This window comes from Hoplias malabaricus, chromosome 7 (assembly GCF_029633855.1).
Source record: "Hoplias malabaricus isolate fHopMal1 chromosome 7, fHopMal1.hap1, whole genome shotgun sequence".
NCBI lineage: Eukaryota > Metazoa > Chordata > Actinopteri > Characiformes > Erythrinidae > Hoplias > Hoplias malabaricus.
Genome location: NC_089806.1, coordinates 24,709,094 through 24,728,162, shown reverse-complemented (window position 1 = coordinate 24,728,162; position 19,069 = coordinate 24,709,094). Strand labels below are relative to the sequence as shown.

Here is a 19,069-nt window from a genome sequence, read left to right as displayed (position 1 = left end):
TATTCTTGTGAATGTGTTGGTTTAACTTTTTCCAAATCTCTCCTCATGGCAGTCCCTATTAATTAACAAATTCATGCAATCAAGGAGAATCTGAAAAAAACATGGTTCTTCAAACTCACTCACACCTACTACTTTTAGAGAAAGAAATATATTATTTCTTATTTGTTTTATATTATTATTTCTTTGTATTTACTATGATTATATATAACTTTATACAAGTACCACGCTTACTGAGAAGGCATTCGTTTAATTATATATAATTATCTTAGTTGCCCAAGACTTCTTCACAGTACTGTATATTATATATTTACTCCTCTTTACTTTCTGGTGTTATATAAACCTAGTCAACAGAGGGTAATATAAGCTGTACATTGGTGGCAAATATCTCTGCAGGCACACTCTTTTTGAACAAGGTGTTACATCATTGTTCATGACTTATTTGACCCACTGCTGCCATTTCTTAAAGGCGTCATCTCTAATAAATGCATTGCATTAGCATTTGTTTAGCATTTGTATTTCACAGAATATTTCTTACAGCAGTTAACAAAGCATTAGTTTATATAGCACTTCATCATTTTAGACTGTCTGCAAACACTCTGGCTTTAAACAGGCTGACGGCCAGCTGCGCAGTGACAGTGAGGCCCAGAGAGAGAGTAGCAGAAAGAATGAGATCAAGAACAAAGAAAGACACGCAAGCACGATTATGAGCCTCCTTCATTAGCTGTCTCATACTCTACCAAGCATGTAGCGCTAACTCTACTTCACACGCTCTCAGGTACATGCAATTACACACACACAAACAGGCACATGTGCAAAGCCAGATGGCACGGCAACTCTGCTTTTTTGTGTGTTGGCATGGGCAGTTAGCTTATCATAGCATCAGGTTGTGCAACTACACTGCACAATTTCACCCAGGTTTCACGCCAAGATTACTTTGTCCAGCACTAGAATGTAAGTCGTGTACACAGGGCTATAATAAGATTCACAGATTATTATAGAGTTGGTGTTGACCACATAATCTGATTGGTTAAAATGATATACTTTGTTTTATCTTTTAACGTAGGCAGTCACTTTGGTTTCTTCATGGGGCTTTCAGACAACACAATTTTAGACACAAGGTGCACCATATCTTGTGTTTATAATGTAACAGAATGTGCTTTACTGGGAGTGAGTTCATGCTTTTATAATCACTAACATGAAGCCACACACCAGCTACTTTATTTGGAGCACTTACTTTAAATCTACACTCCTGGCCGTTTTATCAGCTCCATGACCATACAGGTACACTTTCTACTTATACAGTTACGCACTGTAGTTCATTTGTTGCTGTGCATACTTTATTACCCCTCTTTCACCCTGTTGTTCAATTGTTAGGACCCCCAGAGGACCACAATAGAGCAGATATAATTTGGGTAGTGGGTCATTCTCAGCGCTGCAGTGACACTGATTGGGTGTTAGTGTATATTGCACTGGTAAAAGTGGATCAGACACAGCTCTGGCATTCTTTCAGGGATGGTGAATGAATGAATTCATAGACAGGTAAAACTCAGTTATACCTGTATTAGAGTGACCATATTTTGGTTTTCAGAAAAGGGGACCTTTGCGGCTAGGTGGGGGTAATGGGCAGACAAACCCCTGGGGGTGGGGGAGTGGGGGTAAATTTGGTAATTCAAGTAATTTGTGGCAACGTCAAAATGTCAAACTTACAAGCGCAACTATGTTGTTGAACTTTAACACATTAACAGAAACAAGACAACTAGTAAATGCCTTTATAGACAGATAGTATATTCCTTGCTATTCAATATTTGCCTAAACAATAATAACTGTTTATTAATGTATCTATTCTATATCTATTAATTAACTGTTTATCAAATAATAAACTATAACAAATAATAACAAATATAAAAATAGTTTAGCTTTTCAGTTATTGGTAATGAATGATTAGGGAATGCCTGCTATTTTTCTGTTCACACCAAGCTACAAAACTGAATCACTAGGTTCAAGCGGCATGTTTACACCAGAAAACTGTGATTATGACAGAAACACAAGATTACATTTTTAAATTGATGTATTTTCTTTTACACATACTGGATTAAATGAAGAGACCATCAGTGAGAGCCTGACATTTATGCATTTATACTTATATTTCTGTATAAAGGTCTGACTGATAAATGATACCATATGTAATGCAATTTACAGCCTTCGTTCTTGTTCTCAAGTGTTCTGGCTTTAATAATCTGGAGATTTTGCCAGGTTTTGTGCACAGATGGAAGTCTTCGGAAAGGCAGTAACCTTCAGATGTGTCCAGGGTGTTGGTGTGATAGGGAAAGACCCCTTTTCACCTTTAAAAAACAAAATCAAACGTCATCAAAGTGCACACTTCAAAGAAGACTATAAGGCTTACTCCAAGATTTGGGACAGGGTTTGACTGCAGACAACAAAAGCTGAATCATTGACATTTTTGCCAATTTAGAATTCCCAGCTGGGCACATTTTTTAGGTCCCAAAAGAGAGGACATATCTGGTGTAAAAGAGGGCATATGGTAACCTTAAACTATCTAAACATTCATAAATCAGCCAATCAAAACTTGAGTTGACTTCAGTCACCATATGGACAAGATCATAAAATAGTGGATTGTCACTTTAACTAATGTCGGTTAAGCAGCCAGTTAGCTTAACTAGCTAGTTATTCAGCCAGCCTACAACTTATGTTTGAGTGGGTCTTTGTACCAGCCATTGTTATACTGTAAAAGTTTGCTGTTTTTGGGTTTTTTTTTTTTTTTTTTTTTGTTTGTTTGTTTTTTATATACAAAGTTAAATGGTACTCCAGACTAAATATACTTCAATGGGTTCAATGTATTAAATATTATGGCAACCTGCAACTAATAAAGCTTAGCTTTAGAAGTGTTCATGCTATTAAACACATTGCAGATGACTTCATACAACGAGAACAATAAACTAGGTTGCAGAATATGAGCTACTGATTTGTCTAAATGTTGGGTTCGTCCAGGATTTTGTGTGCAATTTTGATTCATTCAACCTGCTACAGGTGACTACCTGGTTGCATGGATTGATGTTGTATGCAACACACAACATGCGGTTAGTTGCATATATGTGGAGTGGAACTACTGTTTACTATATCTGGCAACCTTCGCTTCTCCACGACTGTCTGATGCATTCATAATTAATGAAAAAATTAAAATGGAAGGGAAAGTGGCAAGTGGTCTTTCAGAGACAGTTTGACGACTTGCGGTGAGATTGAGGGGAAGCTGTGTATTTATTTCAGTCTGGCTGGGGGAGAGAAGTGTGATCTCTCTCTTCCTCTAACTTGTATTTTTCTTTCGACCCTTTCCCTTTTTTTAGTCTGGTTTTGTTGTTAAAAGCTTTCATTCTGAGGCTGACTCTCATCAGGGGGCTGCGAGGAAAAACAAAGAGGGATGGTGTCCAGATGTGTGTGTGTCTGTATGTGTGTTTGTGTGATCAAAGTGAAGTGTGTGTGTATGTGTGTAAATGGTATTTAGCGTGTAGTGTTGTGCTGTCACTGTTAGCAGGGTCAGGAAAAATTGCAGTCCTGCTGAACATACACTGGCTGGAAGTTTGATTGAATGTTATAAAGTCCACTGAGGTCATGGTCCTTTGGAATAAAGCAACACCCCACCCCACACACACACACACACACACACACACACACACTTATGTACTGTAATGCATTTTGAGTAATTTTCAGACATTAATCTTTAAAAACACAAAGATGTGTGTTATTGTTATTGTGCTGGCTATGATGTGTGTGTGTGTGTTGCAGGACTGCCCATGAGTGTCCCACCACCCGGTAAGCTTTCCCACCCCCAGCTTCTAAAATATTATTAGAGTCTAGTGCCATAATTACATCTCTCTCTCTCTCTCTCTCTCTCTCTCTCTCTCTCTCTCTCTCTGTGTTTGTTCAGGTTTCCCTCTTCCTCCTGGGGTGCATTCTCCTCCCTCTTTTATAGCTTCATTAGACAGGTAAGTATGTGTCCTTTTCAGAAGGTGAAGCATGAGTGAAACACACATATATACTTTTTGTGTGATTGTTCAGGTTTATGTGGTATAGAGGAAGAACAAAGTGCAGACAGTTCAGAGACAATGAACAAGAGCACAGCCCTTCACCTACCAGCAGGAGCTCATACAGGCGAGAGAGAGAGAGAAAAAAAAGAGACATGGAGAGGCCCACAGCAGAGAGACAAGGAAAGAGGGAGAGAACAACAGAGACAGGCCTAGCAAATAAAACAACACACGAGACTGAGCGAGAAATACACAGGTATTAAATGAAAAACAGAGATGGAAAACAACAGACAGACAAACAGTGAGAGAGTGAAAGAGACATAAAGACAGACCATGCAAAACAGTGAGATGGTGGTGCAAACAGACAGCGACTGAAAGACATTTTAAGACAAGAGAGAGCAAGAACAAGAGCCACACAGTGACAAAGGGAGACAGACGAGAGAGGGAGATTGAACAGGGCTGATGTGAACTTAGTAGATTTACAGAGAGATTGTTTTGATGTTTTTGCTGAAGGGAGAGAGGAGATAAAGAAAGCCAGCGAGTGACTGAGGGTGAGAGAGAGAGAGGGAAGATGGAGAAAGAGAAAGAAGGAAAGAACAAAAGAAAGGAACAGAATTACAAAGTAACAATGACAGCAGATGACAGATGTGTGATTCCCCATGACAAGTGGTGATTGATGTGATATACAGCAGTGATCGACAGCAGGCATTGACCTTGTGGGACACTGGAGCATTTCTTCCTGTTGCAGTCTTTTACCTCTCTCTCCCTCTCTCTGGCTGTCTCTTCCCTCAGTATATAGGCCAGTTGATGAAAGTTGAAGTCCTATTTAGAGACTGAGGATTTGAGACAAAGGCACTAAACTGCTTTCTGCCACAGTTAATCTGTTGTGAAGTTCTTCATATCCATGCTCGCTGACACACACGCACCACGCACAGTTAAAGTATTCCATTTGATTCCACTGGAAACTCCAGTGGTTGGCAACTTTGAATAAGTACACTGGGAATTTGGCACCTCTCCGATGGTTTTTCGTCCAGATCAAGATCTTAGCCATGCAAATTTACGTTTCTGACCAAAAGCGCTGCTTCTCTGTCTCTGCCCTCTCTGAGCTAACATTGAGGCATCACAGACTTTCGGCATTTTCAAAACTGGAGATATTATACAACTTTTTTGTGTAGGTTATAAATTGCAACACACGGGAGAGTCACAGTAAAAGCAGAGCTAACAAATTTAGTTTCTGAGAACTCCTTACTTTCACCACTGCTGCTACAATGCTAGTGCTGTACAGATATGAAACTGCTAAACCAAAATGGAGGACTGTTTACAGCACTACAGCCCAGAACACTTCCCATGCCTTTCTCACATGTGCTGACTCAGACTTCACCCAGAGTCTTTACTAGGGCACAAGGAGGATAATGTCTGGATAGTATACAGCTCCTCCAGGTAAACTCCGGAGCATTTGTGTATTACTGTGCATGTGTGCATAGTTACATAGTTCGGTTTCTGCAGTGCTGAGCCTGGAGTAGAAACAACAAAGGCTCTTTACTCTCTACAGCTCAGTGAAGCATCACAATGATTTTGAAGCTGTAATTTTAAGGTAGAAATCCTACCTAGTTTTCCTTTTAATTGCAGAGGTTGAATTGAACAGGTAGTGTCGCAGTCACACAGCTCCAGAGACCTGGAGGTTGTGGGTTCAACTCCCGGGTGACTGTGTGTGAGGAGTTTGGTGTGTTCTCCCCGTGTCCACATGGGTTTACTTCAGGTGCTCCGGTTTCCTCCCACAGTCCAAAAACACACGTTGGTAGGTGGATTGGCGACTCAAGAGTGTCCATAGGTGTGAGTGAATGTGGGACTGGTGCTCCCTCCAGGGTGTGTTCCTCTTTGCGTCCAGTGATTCTGGGTAGGCTCCACCACAACCCTGAATTGAATATGCGGTTACAGACAATGAATGAATGATATATGATGATTTGGTCTTCGAGACTTTAAAGCTATATGCAAATGAATTTAATAGAGGTTTGGCAGTAGTAAGTTGTTAATGATGGGCTGCTTGCTAATGTTTTTGCCTTTTCAGGCTGGTTTTCAAGGTGTATGCTTGTTTTGTATGTGTGTGAGAGCGTCTGTCTGTCTGTGTTTTGTTTTTCTGAGCTTGCTGGCGTCTCAGCTTAACTCTACTAGATTAAAATGTGGGTTCCAAAGGCTGTCCCTGACCCCATAATTGTAAACCGACCCAAATATGGAAGGGCTACAAATGGACCGGGTGGCCATCGGCCTCCTGTTTATCAGTTTTTCAAACTCCCTCCAACTTTCCCAGCTTCCATTCCACCTCTTGTCGCTTCTTTTCCTCCCTCGTCCCCCTCAAGACAAACAGCCTGAATCTCGGCCCTGTCTGTGGCCTAACCCGACCACACACTCCTCCAGCTGGAGACATCCTCTCTAACTTGATGATCTTATTGGTTACAGTAAAAGATATGAGTAGAAGTTACTAGTCAAATTATTATATAATGATGAGATGCTGTTCAGCTTCAAAGGCTATTAATATGATCTACTGACCATAAATGGGCATTGTTGTACAAGCAGAAAATTGGTGCCATAATCAACTTTTGATGTGTTTCAAATCTGACATGCGGCCAAAAAAAACTTTTTTGTTTGCATGAGTGTAAACCACATCTGGAAAGATTCCCTGGTTCTATCTCTGATTTGTAAATCTCTGTATCTCCTTTCCCCCCCCCCTTTCGCCTACTTGTCTCCCCAGTCCCTTCTTCTTTCTATTTCCAGCTCTCCGAATTAACTCACCTCTCCTTTTCTGTCATTTAAAGAATGGTTCTTCTCACGTCTGCTGCACTTTGCCAAGTCCAAACATCCTCTGTGGAGTTTCCGTTAGGCCGAGCTCTGCCAACCAGCGGCTGTATAATTTATGAATCACTTCCTCTCCTAGCATAGCTTTAACAAAAGTCTTTGCACTTTCTGCCTTTTTTCCCCCTCATTCTGTCTAAGATTCACACATGATTCTGTACAAACACTTGCAGATGCACACTGCAGAATTAGAGTGTTTGGTATAATTTGGTCTGGTCCTAAGAGAGAGCCTTGAGGAACTCATGAAATGAAAGACATTTGTTGTGTGTGTGTGTGTGTAGAGTGGCCCCGTGGGATCCCTGGGCTTTTGTAAAGGGAGAGAACCTTCTAAGAACCCCATAATACATCTGTTTCATTAACTTACTTATGTTTACTTATTTTTCTGTTTGCAAGATTATAACACAGCCCAAGTATTGGAACAAAATACTTTCATACTTTCAAGGAGAAAGATAAGCCTTATTGCTTTGTGAATTCTGAACACCCAGGATTGGTATTTGCATCAAAAACTGGCTCACGTTTGACTTGAGACTTGAAATTTATAATCCATTATGCTTTATTGCCTTAGAGAGCACCACTGAAGAAAGGATCTAGTGCAATATTCATGGCTGTTTTATTGATAAGTTTACTTTGAGCTAAGTTCAATTGATCCGCTGCTGCAATAGCTGGACAAGGCAAAGTGCAGAGATACAAAGCTCTGGGTTATAGAGCATGTCTTTAGGGTTTGTGCGGTGTGTGGGCAGCAGTGTGGGAGCTGTGCAGTGATTAGCTTCTTTAACGAGGCTAGCGCTAATTAAGGCTAGCCTCAGGGGTGAGAAAAGGCTGCAGCTGCCAACTCCTCAAACATTGATTATCATCAGTGAGAACATCTCTTTCCTTTCTCCTCTTTCCCCTCTCCTTTCTGCTTCCCTTACTCTTACCACAGACAGGCCACAGGGCCAGCAGCACGTACACAAGCAGAAAGCAGAATATGTTGTGACAGGGCTGCAGTTCATGCTCATATTGTGTTTGAAATTAAAGTCCAGGTTATGAAACTTGTAGCTAATCAGATAAATTGTGCAAAGTCCCACATGTGAAAGATGCTGTGTTGGTAAATATGGGGAAAAAATTGCCTAAAAAATCAATCAATACCAGTACGGCAAACCCTGGAGCATTTAAAATGGAAAGAATACTTTTCTGTAGGTGTTCTGACTAAAGTTACATGCCTGTCAAACACAACAAGCCCAATTCCACCTGCGCTTATGAGGACGAGGACATTCCTCTCAGAACTGTAGTAAATTGAATGGAATATATCTCTCACAAATTTTGGTATACTATATTATTCCCAAGAATAGAGCAGCACTTTTTTTTTTTTTTTGATGGAGCACGTAATGCATTCCAGCTTGCCATTTTTACACTGCTTACTTTGTAAATTGTACTTTGTTGAATTAAATGACAATTGTCTTTTTTAATGCTACGTAAAAACGTGCAAACCTTAATTAAATAACCAAATAGTGTACAGTACCGCATACATTTAGCTGTTTCCCCTACATTACATGTCCCTCCCTTAAATACATATGTACAAGACAGAGAATGGCATTTTGTAGAGTCTAAAGTGTCATTTTGTTCTTTAGCCAATTTTGCACATAACATGCATGGCTTTTTAGACAATGCATCCTGTTGGTGCCTGAAACCTGAGGCAAAAGGCTTAGGAGAACTGGCCCTGAGAGTGCAGAACTGGAGGCTGGGGGAAAGAGAGATTAGGAAGCTGGCTGACTTTGAAAGGAGGAGGAGAGTGAGACAGAGGAGATACAGCAGGAGAGAGAGGGGTGGGGGGTTGGAGGGGAACAGCACAGCAGCATCCCTTCCAGGGATATTTATAGAAGCAGAGCGTTCGGAGTCTGAACCAACACCTGTCCACAAGGAGTCCTCTTGGACGCACAATCAAAAGTACACACACACAGAGCTTTTACCTTTCACCCCAAGGGGAAGCTTTCAATCGGAAGCAGGGCAGCTCGCCAGAGACTATGGATGGGCAGCACTTTGACTGCCAATATTCACAATAAGTTTATCGTGCATACACACACACACACACACAAAACATAAACCTGCCAGGTTACCAGGCGCACACTGCGCCTTGACATGGTGCCAATCACATCAAAAGATGGGGGAAACCGAGAGCCAGAATGGAGTCAAAGCTTTTGATCATTGAGAAAACACATAAAAAAGCCCCCTGCTTTATTCTACTTCCTGCCCTCATTCTCTCCCCACTTTACTCAACATTTATTCCCAGCTTTATTCTTTGTCAGATCTAATGGTCTCCGTGTGTTACGCTGGCTTACAGGTATAGCGGTGTATGGAGGCCAACTCCAAATTATTTTCTTCCCGTAAACAGTGAGTTTGGTCTTTTTTTCAGTCGTCCATAAACTGAGGTGTAATGTGTCCCACAAGGTCAATCTTCTTTTAAAAGGGAATTTCACCAATCTTCCAAAAATTCCTGCTTAACGATTACACTGTAAGCCAAATCATTCAGGGAGTTTTGATATGAAAGGCTTGATTTTTAGATCAACCTGCTGAGTCAGAATTGTTAGTAGTGGTGATGATGGGAACCAAATGACTACAATGTTCGATGGCTCTAACATCTACGTCACTGATAGTTATTGCAGGAAAAGATTGTTCAAACACCAACGTGTGTATTTTAATTACTTTGTTTACGACTGAACAACTCGCCAATTTAGAATTCTGAAAAATCAGCTGAATGTCTTTGTCTTGGAAAGAATAAGCCAGGGTCCCCTTCTCAGTGTCAAACCAGGCATATATAGGTACTCAGTCCCCTGTGGGAATATTTTTGTATATTTATGTGTGCTCACAAAAGCATTTAAAATTTTAGTATTGCATACAGTTTACTCTGTTTTATATCATATTCTTTATTGCAGTGGCCGTACAAGAGGAAGCAACTCTGCCCCGTTGTACCCCTTTTCTGCAGGTATGCACCACCATCATTTTTTTTATTCAGATTCTACATAGTGCAGTTGAATGCCTGCATGAGCTATAGTTGACCTTAAAGCAGATGAATCAACACATTAGGAGTGTCTGTGATGTTCTGTGATGCTTATGATGTATAATTCTAACTAATGGCTAAATATCGCTTATGTAACTTATTATAATAAAGAGCCTATTATCTGTTACATTATTAAAGAAGTATATTCTGAGTCCAAGCCTAATGACCAAAAATAAATGCTTCAGCCTCTAGCTCTTCAGTGATGGCTGGTATATTAATAAGTGTTACTGATGGAACTGTTAGCATTTTTGTTGGCTGCATATGTGTGTGGGAAAGCAAATGGGTAAATATTAGTGAGTTGGTGCCTAAGTAATGTTGTACTAGTGATTTATTAAATTTAGATTGCTTTAATTGCAGCTTCACACACCATGAGCTGCTCATCAAATCTGTGAAAGGAGCTCAGAAACACATACATGCACACATGTAAATGATACAAAGCACAGTACCCTAAACAACTATATATGATATCACCTTAATTCGATTTTTTTCAGTGCTAATACATTTTCTTTATTATATTTTGTTCCAAAGTTCCGGCATAAAATTTTATTGCATCCCAAGGTGTTCCATACATGTTCAGTCATTTTTCTGTACCTCAAAGTTTTAAAATGTTTATCTGACTGGGATTACTTTGGTAATAACCTAGGTCTAGTTTAGTTGTTAACAGCCTCAACCCTCTAGGTCTTTCAATTTATTTTATATCTACTCTCCTGAGAAATATTTCCTGAAAAATAAATCACATGCAGTAACCATTTAGAATAGATATTAAATAAATGTAGAATGGTCTCTGACCTTTGCACTTTTTGTGTTTTGTGTTATATATATATATATATCCACTGCATCATTACTGTACACAACTGTAAAACTGAGGAGAACTGCTGTTCCAGTCACTGGGAGTAGAACTGCACTGCAAGCGTTTCCCTAGCACGTCATTACTGTACACAGAGGTTAACAAGGACACACACACACACACACACACACACACACAGACAAATGAGAATGCCATTCAGTGTGCAGTAGCCCCATTAACCTCTGCATGTAGTGGTGATGGCTAAGCTTATCTGCTCACTGCATTTGCTTCAGTAGTTTCACTAAGCATTCATGGCCTACTCTGACTTTCTCGTCTTTGCACCTGTCCTAAATACAAACCCTGAATGAGTAATGATCCTTGATTTATATATATTTACTCTACATTTGGTTCTAGCAACACATTTCAAACACTGGGACTGGAACATATTTACCTGTGTTCCATTACCTTTCATTTACTCAGTACTACTTTACATTTGCTTAATAATATTTTGGGGATTGAAGACCCACATTGATTTTTTTTTTTGCCATTCAGTTGTGCAACTGTACTGGGTCTCTGTGGTCCTGTTTTGCCCATGTGACATACCTCCACATTCCTGGCATCATTTGATATTAAAGGACACAAGGTAGTATGTTACCTTAAAAATTACAGCATCAAAAACACTGTGATGCTTCGCTGACCTGTAATAGGGGGAATAGAGGCTCTCTTGTTGTTACTCTGGTCTCACCACTGCAGAAACTGCTCTATGTAACTTTGGAGGAGGGTAGGACACAACATACATAACTCCTCTGTGTCCCTTAATTTTTAGAGCAGTGCTGTAAAAGTGAGTTACACTTGCAACTGTAGGGGGAGCCCAAGGAGGCAAAATACCAAATCTTACTTAGTGTTGATTTACCCTTGTAGAGGGTGAAATAACTATAATTCGTGCCACCGCTGGTGCATTTTTGGGCAAAGGGCTCCCTTTGAATCAATTTTCATAATAAACCAGGCCTTTCCTGGAAGCCTCTTTTATACACAAGTCTGTTTACATCATCCTTGAGCTGTTTCTAGTCTAAAATTACAACTGACACATTTGTCAACTGCTTTTAGAATGTGTTTTAGGCATCAATTTCAGTATGAGTGTATTATAATAATAAGAAGAAGAAATGTTGAGAGTTAAACATTAAATGTCTTGTCTATGAATTATTTTTTATTTGAATACAGGTCAAAGTGTATTTCCAAATTCCTGCTGTCTGTTCCTACTTGCATTTAACCCACTGTCCCAACAATTTTGAAACTGGGTTTATACACTTTTGGAATGACTTGTTGTAAAACACAAATCACAGCTGTGGTCCACAAGGCGGGCTTTGAACAGGCCTTGTTGATTTCTGAAATCTCCTTGTCCCTGTCTCTCTGACTCAGCCAGGGGAAGTGTTTGGATAATGATGGCAAATTTAGTTTATTGTGAAACACTGACCCTCCTCATTGAGTTTAGCCTGGCTGACTTCAAACAGCTCTGTAGAAATTCATTTCTGACTCATTGTAATTCACTGCAATCAAACTCAACATAAACATCAATCACAGTGCTTTATACCCAGAAACAACTGAGAAGGTAGCATGTGTTTTCAGGTTGCACTGCTTGAACTCTTTTAGACAGGCCAAGCGTTTGGAAGCAACACCAACCTTGTAAAAATCAGTATGGGTTATTTTAATCTTGAATGAATAGGGCTAGGTTTGTTAGCATAGAACAACAGGCTTTAACTTTTCAGCATATTATAAGGTGGACGACGACTTGATCATGATTTTATTTTACTCTTAATCATTTCCGTGTGGATTGGCTACTCAAGTGTCCCTAGGTGTGAGTCAATGTGTGAGTGTGTGTTACCCTGCGAAGGACTGGTGTCCCCTCTAGGGTGTGTTCCCACCTTGCACCCAGTAATTCCAGCTAGGCTCTGGACCCACTGTGACCCTGAATTTGATAAGCGGTTACAGACAATGAATAAATGAATTAGTTTCCATGTGGATTAGTATTACAGTAATGTATTACATTACAAATGCAGTAAAATGACCAAAATGAAAAATGGAATTTAATAAACCAACATTGCCTCAACATATTGTTCTTCAAGGACAGAATAAGCGCATCGTCAAATACCAGTAAAATCTAATCATATTTCTCAAGCTGGTCATTTTTGTCTGCTGTTATTGTTATGACTCCACACTTGTTTTAAATCACTACTGCAATAGAATCTTAGACTTAATCACATGTTTCACTGCTTGGTTTGATTTGATCTGATTTGGTAGTCGTCTGTAGTATTTGTTGCTAAGCAATATTGTTACTCTGTGTCCTGAGTTTCCTGCATTCTTCTTTCCAGGTGTGTACCCCCCAGTGCTGAGGGCTGTGGCCCCCTGGCCTGGTTTGGTGGACAGCAGCAAAGCTTGGGACTACTACAGCCGCTACGATAAAAAGAGAGACAGAGAGAAAGACAAAGAAAGGACTCGAGACAGAGATAGAGACAGAGAAAGGGAGAGGGAGCGACCGCGTGACCGAGAACACACACCTTCATTTCACAGCCGCAGCAGGTGAGTGACCACATGGAAAGGTCAGGAGACAGCCAGGGTTTGTGTGAGAGTCTGTGCTATAGCACTATCTGAGCTGGATCAGTTTCAGACTCTGGAATGTAATACGTAAAGCATATGTGTAATTCCCCACATATTTACAGAAATAGTCTGGATGTCTACAATGTTACACACAAAAACAATAAACACAACCACAAAGAAGTATGTCTAGTGGGAAAAAAACGGTAACTATGTCACTGGACAAGGGTGAAATTCTGAACTTCATTTAAGCACAGGGTGATATTAGCCATCAATATTATTTTACGCCAGTGGTCCACCACCATACTTTCCCCAAAAGATTATCAAGTCCTGCTATGTTTTATTAAATGGGTAGCATATAAAACCGTTTCAGATTTGTAGCAGGATTAAAATCATGACTCTTGTAATCCTTTACAATGTCTCTGCAGGTAAAAGTAATCCAGGTCCAGCGAGTCTAAAACAGTGTTTTGAAACATAAGATAGGCTTGCGTGTGTGTCTTCGACTCCAAACCATGCAAATTGAATTAGTAAGAAGAAGAAACATACACACAGACAGATAGACTGTGTTCATGAAAGAAAGAGAAAGCATAGCCAGCTGTGGCTGGACAGATGTTGGGTCTGGTCCACATGAACATGCTGCCTGGCCTTTCACACATGTGGGACAGACGCAGAGAAAGGAAGCAGGAAAAGATGGGATGGAAGAAAGAGAAACAGAAAGTACATTAAAAGACAGAACAATATTGCTATGTCCATATGCATGTGAAAGTGTGTGTGGATTTAAGACCACTTCAAAGGCACTGGTTGACACAAGGGGCAGTGTGCACCAAAGAAAATCAGTAAGAATGAAAGTAAAGAAGAAAAGAAGAAGTTTGTGTAATGATCTGAGACTGACAGTGAGAAACTACATATACTACCACTAATACATAAAACAGGTGGATGTTTCTAATTACTTTAATAAAAAATGTGTGCATGATATCATTTAAGTAACTTTTACATATGAACTCCATAGAAAAGCTAGAGAAACTCTGGAGTATCTGGTCCGGATATGCAATACACAGTGGGAGATTTTCTGTATCACACATGCTCGTCCAGCCGGAAATGTGCTGCATGCTTTAGGCATGGGGCAGCACCTGTGCAGGAGGAACTCCTGAAAATAAGTGGCTCTGTTGTTCACACTCAGACTTTTAATGTCTGAGACAAACATTGCAGATGTCTGCGTTTAAACAGTAGGTAGGATATTTTGATAACTTAAAAGAAGTGTATGTATAAGAAAATGCTCCCTATTATAAGCAGGAGATATGCACAGCCCAAATCCCAGTATTATGGCAAGGATAAGGTAATTACTTTAAAAATAAATTGTTTAGCGCTATATATTTATCATTTTTTTTTGCACATTTGATTCAGCATTAACATTTCTGGAAAGCTGAAACAAATAATAGTAAGCTAAGATTGTAAAATGCACCAGAGGAAAACAGATTTACCATGAAAAACATCCAAAACTGTGGGTATGAGCATGCACAGTTTTCAGAACTTGCAGACTGTGTACAGCCTCAAGCACTGAGTACCACCACAGCCAGCACTCAGCTGTACACTAATGAAGTAAACAGTTTAATTTTATGTTATTGGAGGCTATGGGGATATATACAGCTATGTCTTTATTTAAAGTAGCTTAAGCCTGGTATTTATGCTGGTAGATCTTTCATTTGTTCAGATTTCAAAAGGTGGTCTTGCACAAAAAAACTTAGTGACCACTACACTACAGTATAAAAACTGATCAGCTGTATGATCACTTTAAAAGGTATTTTTCAATGCAATGTGTAGGAACCCACAAAATGGCTTAAGCTTACAACTATATTTTGCAATATTTGAGCTGTTTTCTTTTCTGCACTACAGGATAAATGGAGTTGTTTGTGGGTAGCATCTGTTCTGATTAATTATTGCCTGGCTGTGTAGCCCAAGCATCTCATGAATAACATTTTTCAGTGTTGGAAGAAACTTTTTTTCTGTCTTTTTACTGTCCTTTTTTAATTTCAAATAAAATTTACAAATCAAACAATAATTTAAAAAATTATATATATATTCCTGGTTTTACCTCACACATTTTTATTATGTCCCTATTTTTTTACTGGCCCCAGGACAGCGGTGTCTGGAGCTCCGCCCTGTGTGTATTCCAGTCATAGCGCTCATCATAATGCACAGATCTGGTTGGCTGAGCAGCCTCATGTGTGATCTGCAGAAATGCATTAGATTAGGCTGGTAATTTCCTGGCACATTAAACCTGAACCATAATGACTAGAAGAGTCACACCACTTAAAATTAAATAGCTCTTAATAGTTTATCAGTTACAGCTCCAGGTCCGGATAGGACAGCGTCTGTCTAATCGTGAGCCTTAGTCTATAGGCTTAGCCTATGTAATACTATAAATCGAAATCCAAAATGTAACAAATAATAATTAATAAAGAAGTATATTTTATTACCAAATTTGAACAAACCAAAGGTGAACTTGCTGTGATCCGTGCTGATATTTGTTGCTGCACACATGCGCTACGTTGTGTAAATAATAAAAATAATAATTGCTACATTACATAAAGATTGTTAATGATTCCCAAGTCTAGAGTCCAAGTTGAATCTGAGTCATTTGAAGGGGAATCTCAAGTCGAGTCATGCCATTGTTTGAGCGACTTGAGTGCAACCTCAGTCCAAATCTCAGACTCGTCTCCCTCAATCTCTGCCTAAATCCCAGTATGTTAATAATTATAAGGTAATAACAGTAATATTCACCATGTACAGTTTAGGAACACTCTAGCCAATAATAACAATTAGCTAAGATTGTATAACGCACCTGAGAAAAACTAATTTATCATGAAAAACACATAAAAAACCATGAAAACTTCCCCAGTTCTGTTAGCTAACAGACACTCACTTAAGAAACTATTGTGGTGAGAGAAGATGGAGGGCTAGAATATTCACCCTGAGAGAGCACAGCCAATTACGCTGTCCTAGTCATTACTCCCTTATCACATCCTACAGAGGTCACCAAGTGGCCTGAGCTGAAACTCTGACAGACATAGCAACAGTAACTAAGGGAGGCGGGGCTTGGCATTATTTTGCAAGCGGTCAGTTGGCACATATGTCTCAGATTCTCTCTGAGTCTGTCCTGTCAGAGCAGTGTACAGTCACATGAAGAGAGCAGGGAGAAAACAGGGCAGTGGAACAGCTGGGAGCCCACTAGCCACACACACACACACACACAGAGATTCCATAACGCTCCAGTTTATTTATTTTGCACTATGTACTTTCTTTAAGAAGTGCTGTGTTTGTAAGGAGACTTGCTGAGAAAATCAGCTGCCATAAGCACATGAACTGAATGTGCACATTAATTAAAAAGGCCCTCTGTGGACCTGCTGCAACACACACACACACACACACACACACACACACACAATGACACACTGAGGCTTTGGAAAGACGATTCCAGCTTAACCCTCAAGACTGCAGAGCGATCAGACACACACTGACTGAGCTTGAGAGAGAGAGAAGCAAATCACTGAAGCTGCTCTACAAAATGTCTCTCAGTCCTTACAACATTGCTGTGAGGATTTGTTTGCATTCAGCCACAATAACATTAGCCAAGTCAGGTACCGATGTTGGATGATTAGCTCTGGATCATAAACACCACTCCGTCTGATTGGTAGCACCATCACTCTAGATAACAGAGCTCCAGAACTCCACAGTCCACTTTTATATCTTTCTGGTCGATGTTTTACGTTGGTCATGATGAACTTAGGCTCATACACTGCTGCTCCAGAACACTGCATTCTATTTAGGCAATGCTTTACCTACAGACACAGCTTGATATAGTAGTGTAGTATTGAACACTCTTTCTCTATCTCTCTCTCACTCTCTCACACACGCACACACATCTCGCACTTTATCTGTATCTATAGCCCCTCCGTGTGTGTACAGCTGGCTGGACATTTGGTGAACACTTGTCTCTCACATATGAACTCATCCGTATGACTCAGTATGGACAGGCCTGTTCTCTGTCCAAATGAACTTGAACAAAGACACACGCATACACTCACACGCAGACTTTAAGCGCCTCTCAAATTAACACCTGTGCACTGCAGTGTAATGGAAAGCCAGTGTGTCACTGACTTACAGTTCTACCATTAATCTACATTAACATGTAGAAAACACACACACGTTATGTACATGGTGTTTCCATTAAATGTTAACCATCACACGCTGAAGCTGAGGTAATGCTCTCAAAATAGAACAAAGTGAAATGTTTGGAAGGTTCCTTACTACATGCTCATTGTCATTCCTCCGTGTCTCTCTCTTACTTTCTATCTCTCTCTCTTTCTCTGTGTGTGTGTGTGTGTGTGTACACACAGGGCACGTGTGAGCTGAATTTGTGCCTTTCATTAATATACATCATTATTCACTGTATGCGGAGGACACTCACCACCTGCATTGTTTCAGTGGAGTTTATTTTTGGCTCCATGTGAATACAGATCAGATGTGTGTGTGTGTGTGTGTGTGTGTGTGTGTGTGTGTGTGTGTGTGTGTGTCTAAGCTGTGGATTAATAAATTATCCCCTGAATAGATGAGACATGAGGAAAGTAATAAAGCAAATTTAAAACATGGACAGTGGGAGTGCACTGAGAAGGTCAGTGGAGGACAAAGTGGTGATGTATGTGTGTGTGGGTGTGTTCACATCTGTGTCCAGCAGCTAATCAGTAGAACAGAAAAACACAGAGGAAATAAATAGAGATGAGAGTGAGATAAAAAAAAAACAGAGACAGAGAAGATAACAGCAGACAGAAATGACATGTTCATTAGGACGTGCTGTGTGTCTCCACTCCACTCCACAAGCCCCTGTAATAGATTTTGTTGTATTCTACTTTAAGTTGTAATTATTTTTTTAAGGAACCAGAAACAGTCATCATTTATTTTTATGTAGCTATCGTCCAATCTGCAGTGAAGCACTCATAATAACTACAGTGTGAATGGCCTGCTTTTGTACTGTAAATATACATTCATTCATTCGTTCATTGTCTGTAACCACTTATCCAGTTCAGGGTCGCGGTGGGTCAGGAGCCTACCCTGAATCACTGGGCGCAAGGCGGGAATAAACCCTGGAGGAGGTGCCAGTCCTTCACAGGGCGACACACACTCACACATTCACTCACACCTATGGAAACTGTTGAGTTGCCAGTCCACCTACCAACGTGTGTTTTTGGACTGTGGGAGGAAACCGGAGCACCCAGAGAAATATACAAATTCAATTTCATTCTATTTTTAATTCTTGCTTTCTGGGAAGAGTAAGTCCATCATTTACGACCTATTAAGTGTTCCTTTATGGTCAGTGGAGCTGATAAAATGCACAAAGAGTGTAGAAACAAGGAGGCCATTTTACTGTGTTGTTGATCGATGTATGTGAGTGCGTAGTTTTGTGACATCACAAAATGAATAAAGAACAGTCTGCATTTGCTGCTTAGCTTTTAGGAACTAGGGAGTAAATGGAACGCTGTCATGTATCATCCAGCTATTTCATTTTATACAGTGAAGTCTTCACATATGGACCCTTTAATAAATGTATACACTGTCTTTGTGAAATAAGATGATTCTGTCAACAGGATGGTTAATGTTTTTAAGTAACACAATATGTGCAGTGTTTAAATGGACACAGATGTATTAAGAGGAAAGTCTGTAACACATTGAAGTGTACAGATGAGGGTTTTGGATTGGGAGAGTTTA

The 19,069-nt window shown here is 40.0% G+C and overlaps 1 protein-coding gene across 6 annotated transcripts in view; it reads left to right on the top strand.

Moving 5' to 3' along the window:
- The window catches only part of fip1l1a (FIP1 like 1a (S. cerevisiae)), a 40,302-nt gene that overhangs the window by 19,336 nt on the left and 1,897 nt on the right, over window positions 1-19,069 (top strand). For 2 of the 6 annotated variants that reach the window (XM_066676890.1, XM_066676888.1), the window contains exons 11-15: window positions 3,802-3,828; window positions 3,944-4,001; window positions 4,075-4,296; window positions 9,803-9,852; window positions 13,084-13,291. In XM_066676890.1, the coding sequence (XP_066532987.1) occupies window positions 3,802-3,828; window positions 3,944-4,001; window positions 4,075-4,296; window positions 9,803-9,852; window positions 13,084-13,291 (565 nt within the window). Of the gene's footprint in view, window positions 1-3,801; window positions 3,829-3,943; window positions 4,002-4,074; window positions 4,297-9,802; window positions 9,853-13,083; window positions 13,292-13,734; window positions 14,026-19,069 lie in introns of those variants that run through there. The other 4 variants (XM_066676894.1, XM_066676889.1, XM_066676892.1 and 1 more) reach the window with 4 other exon arrangements.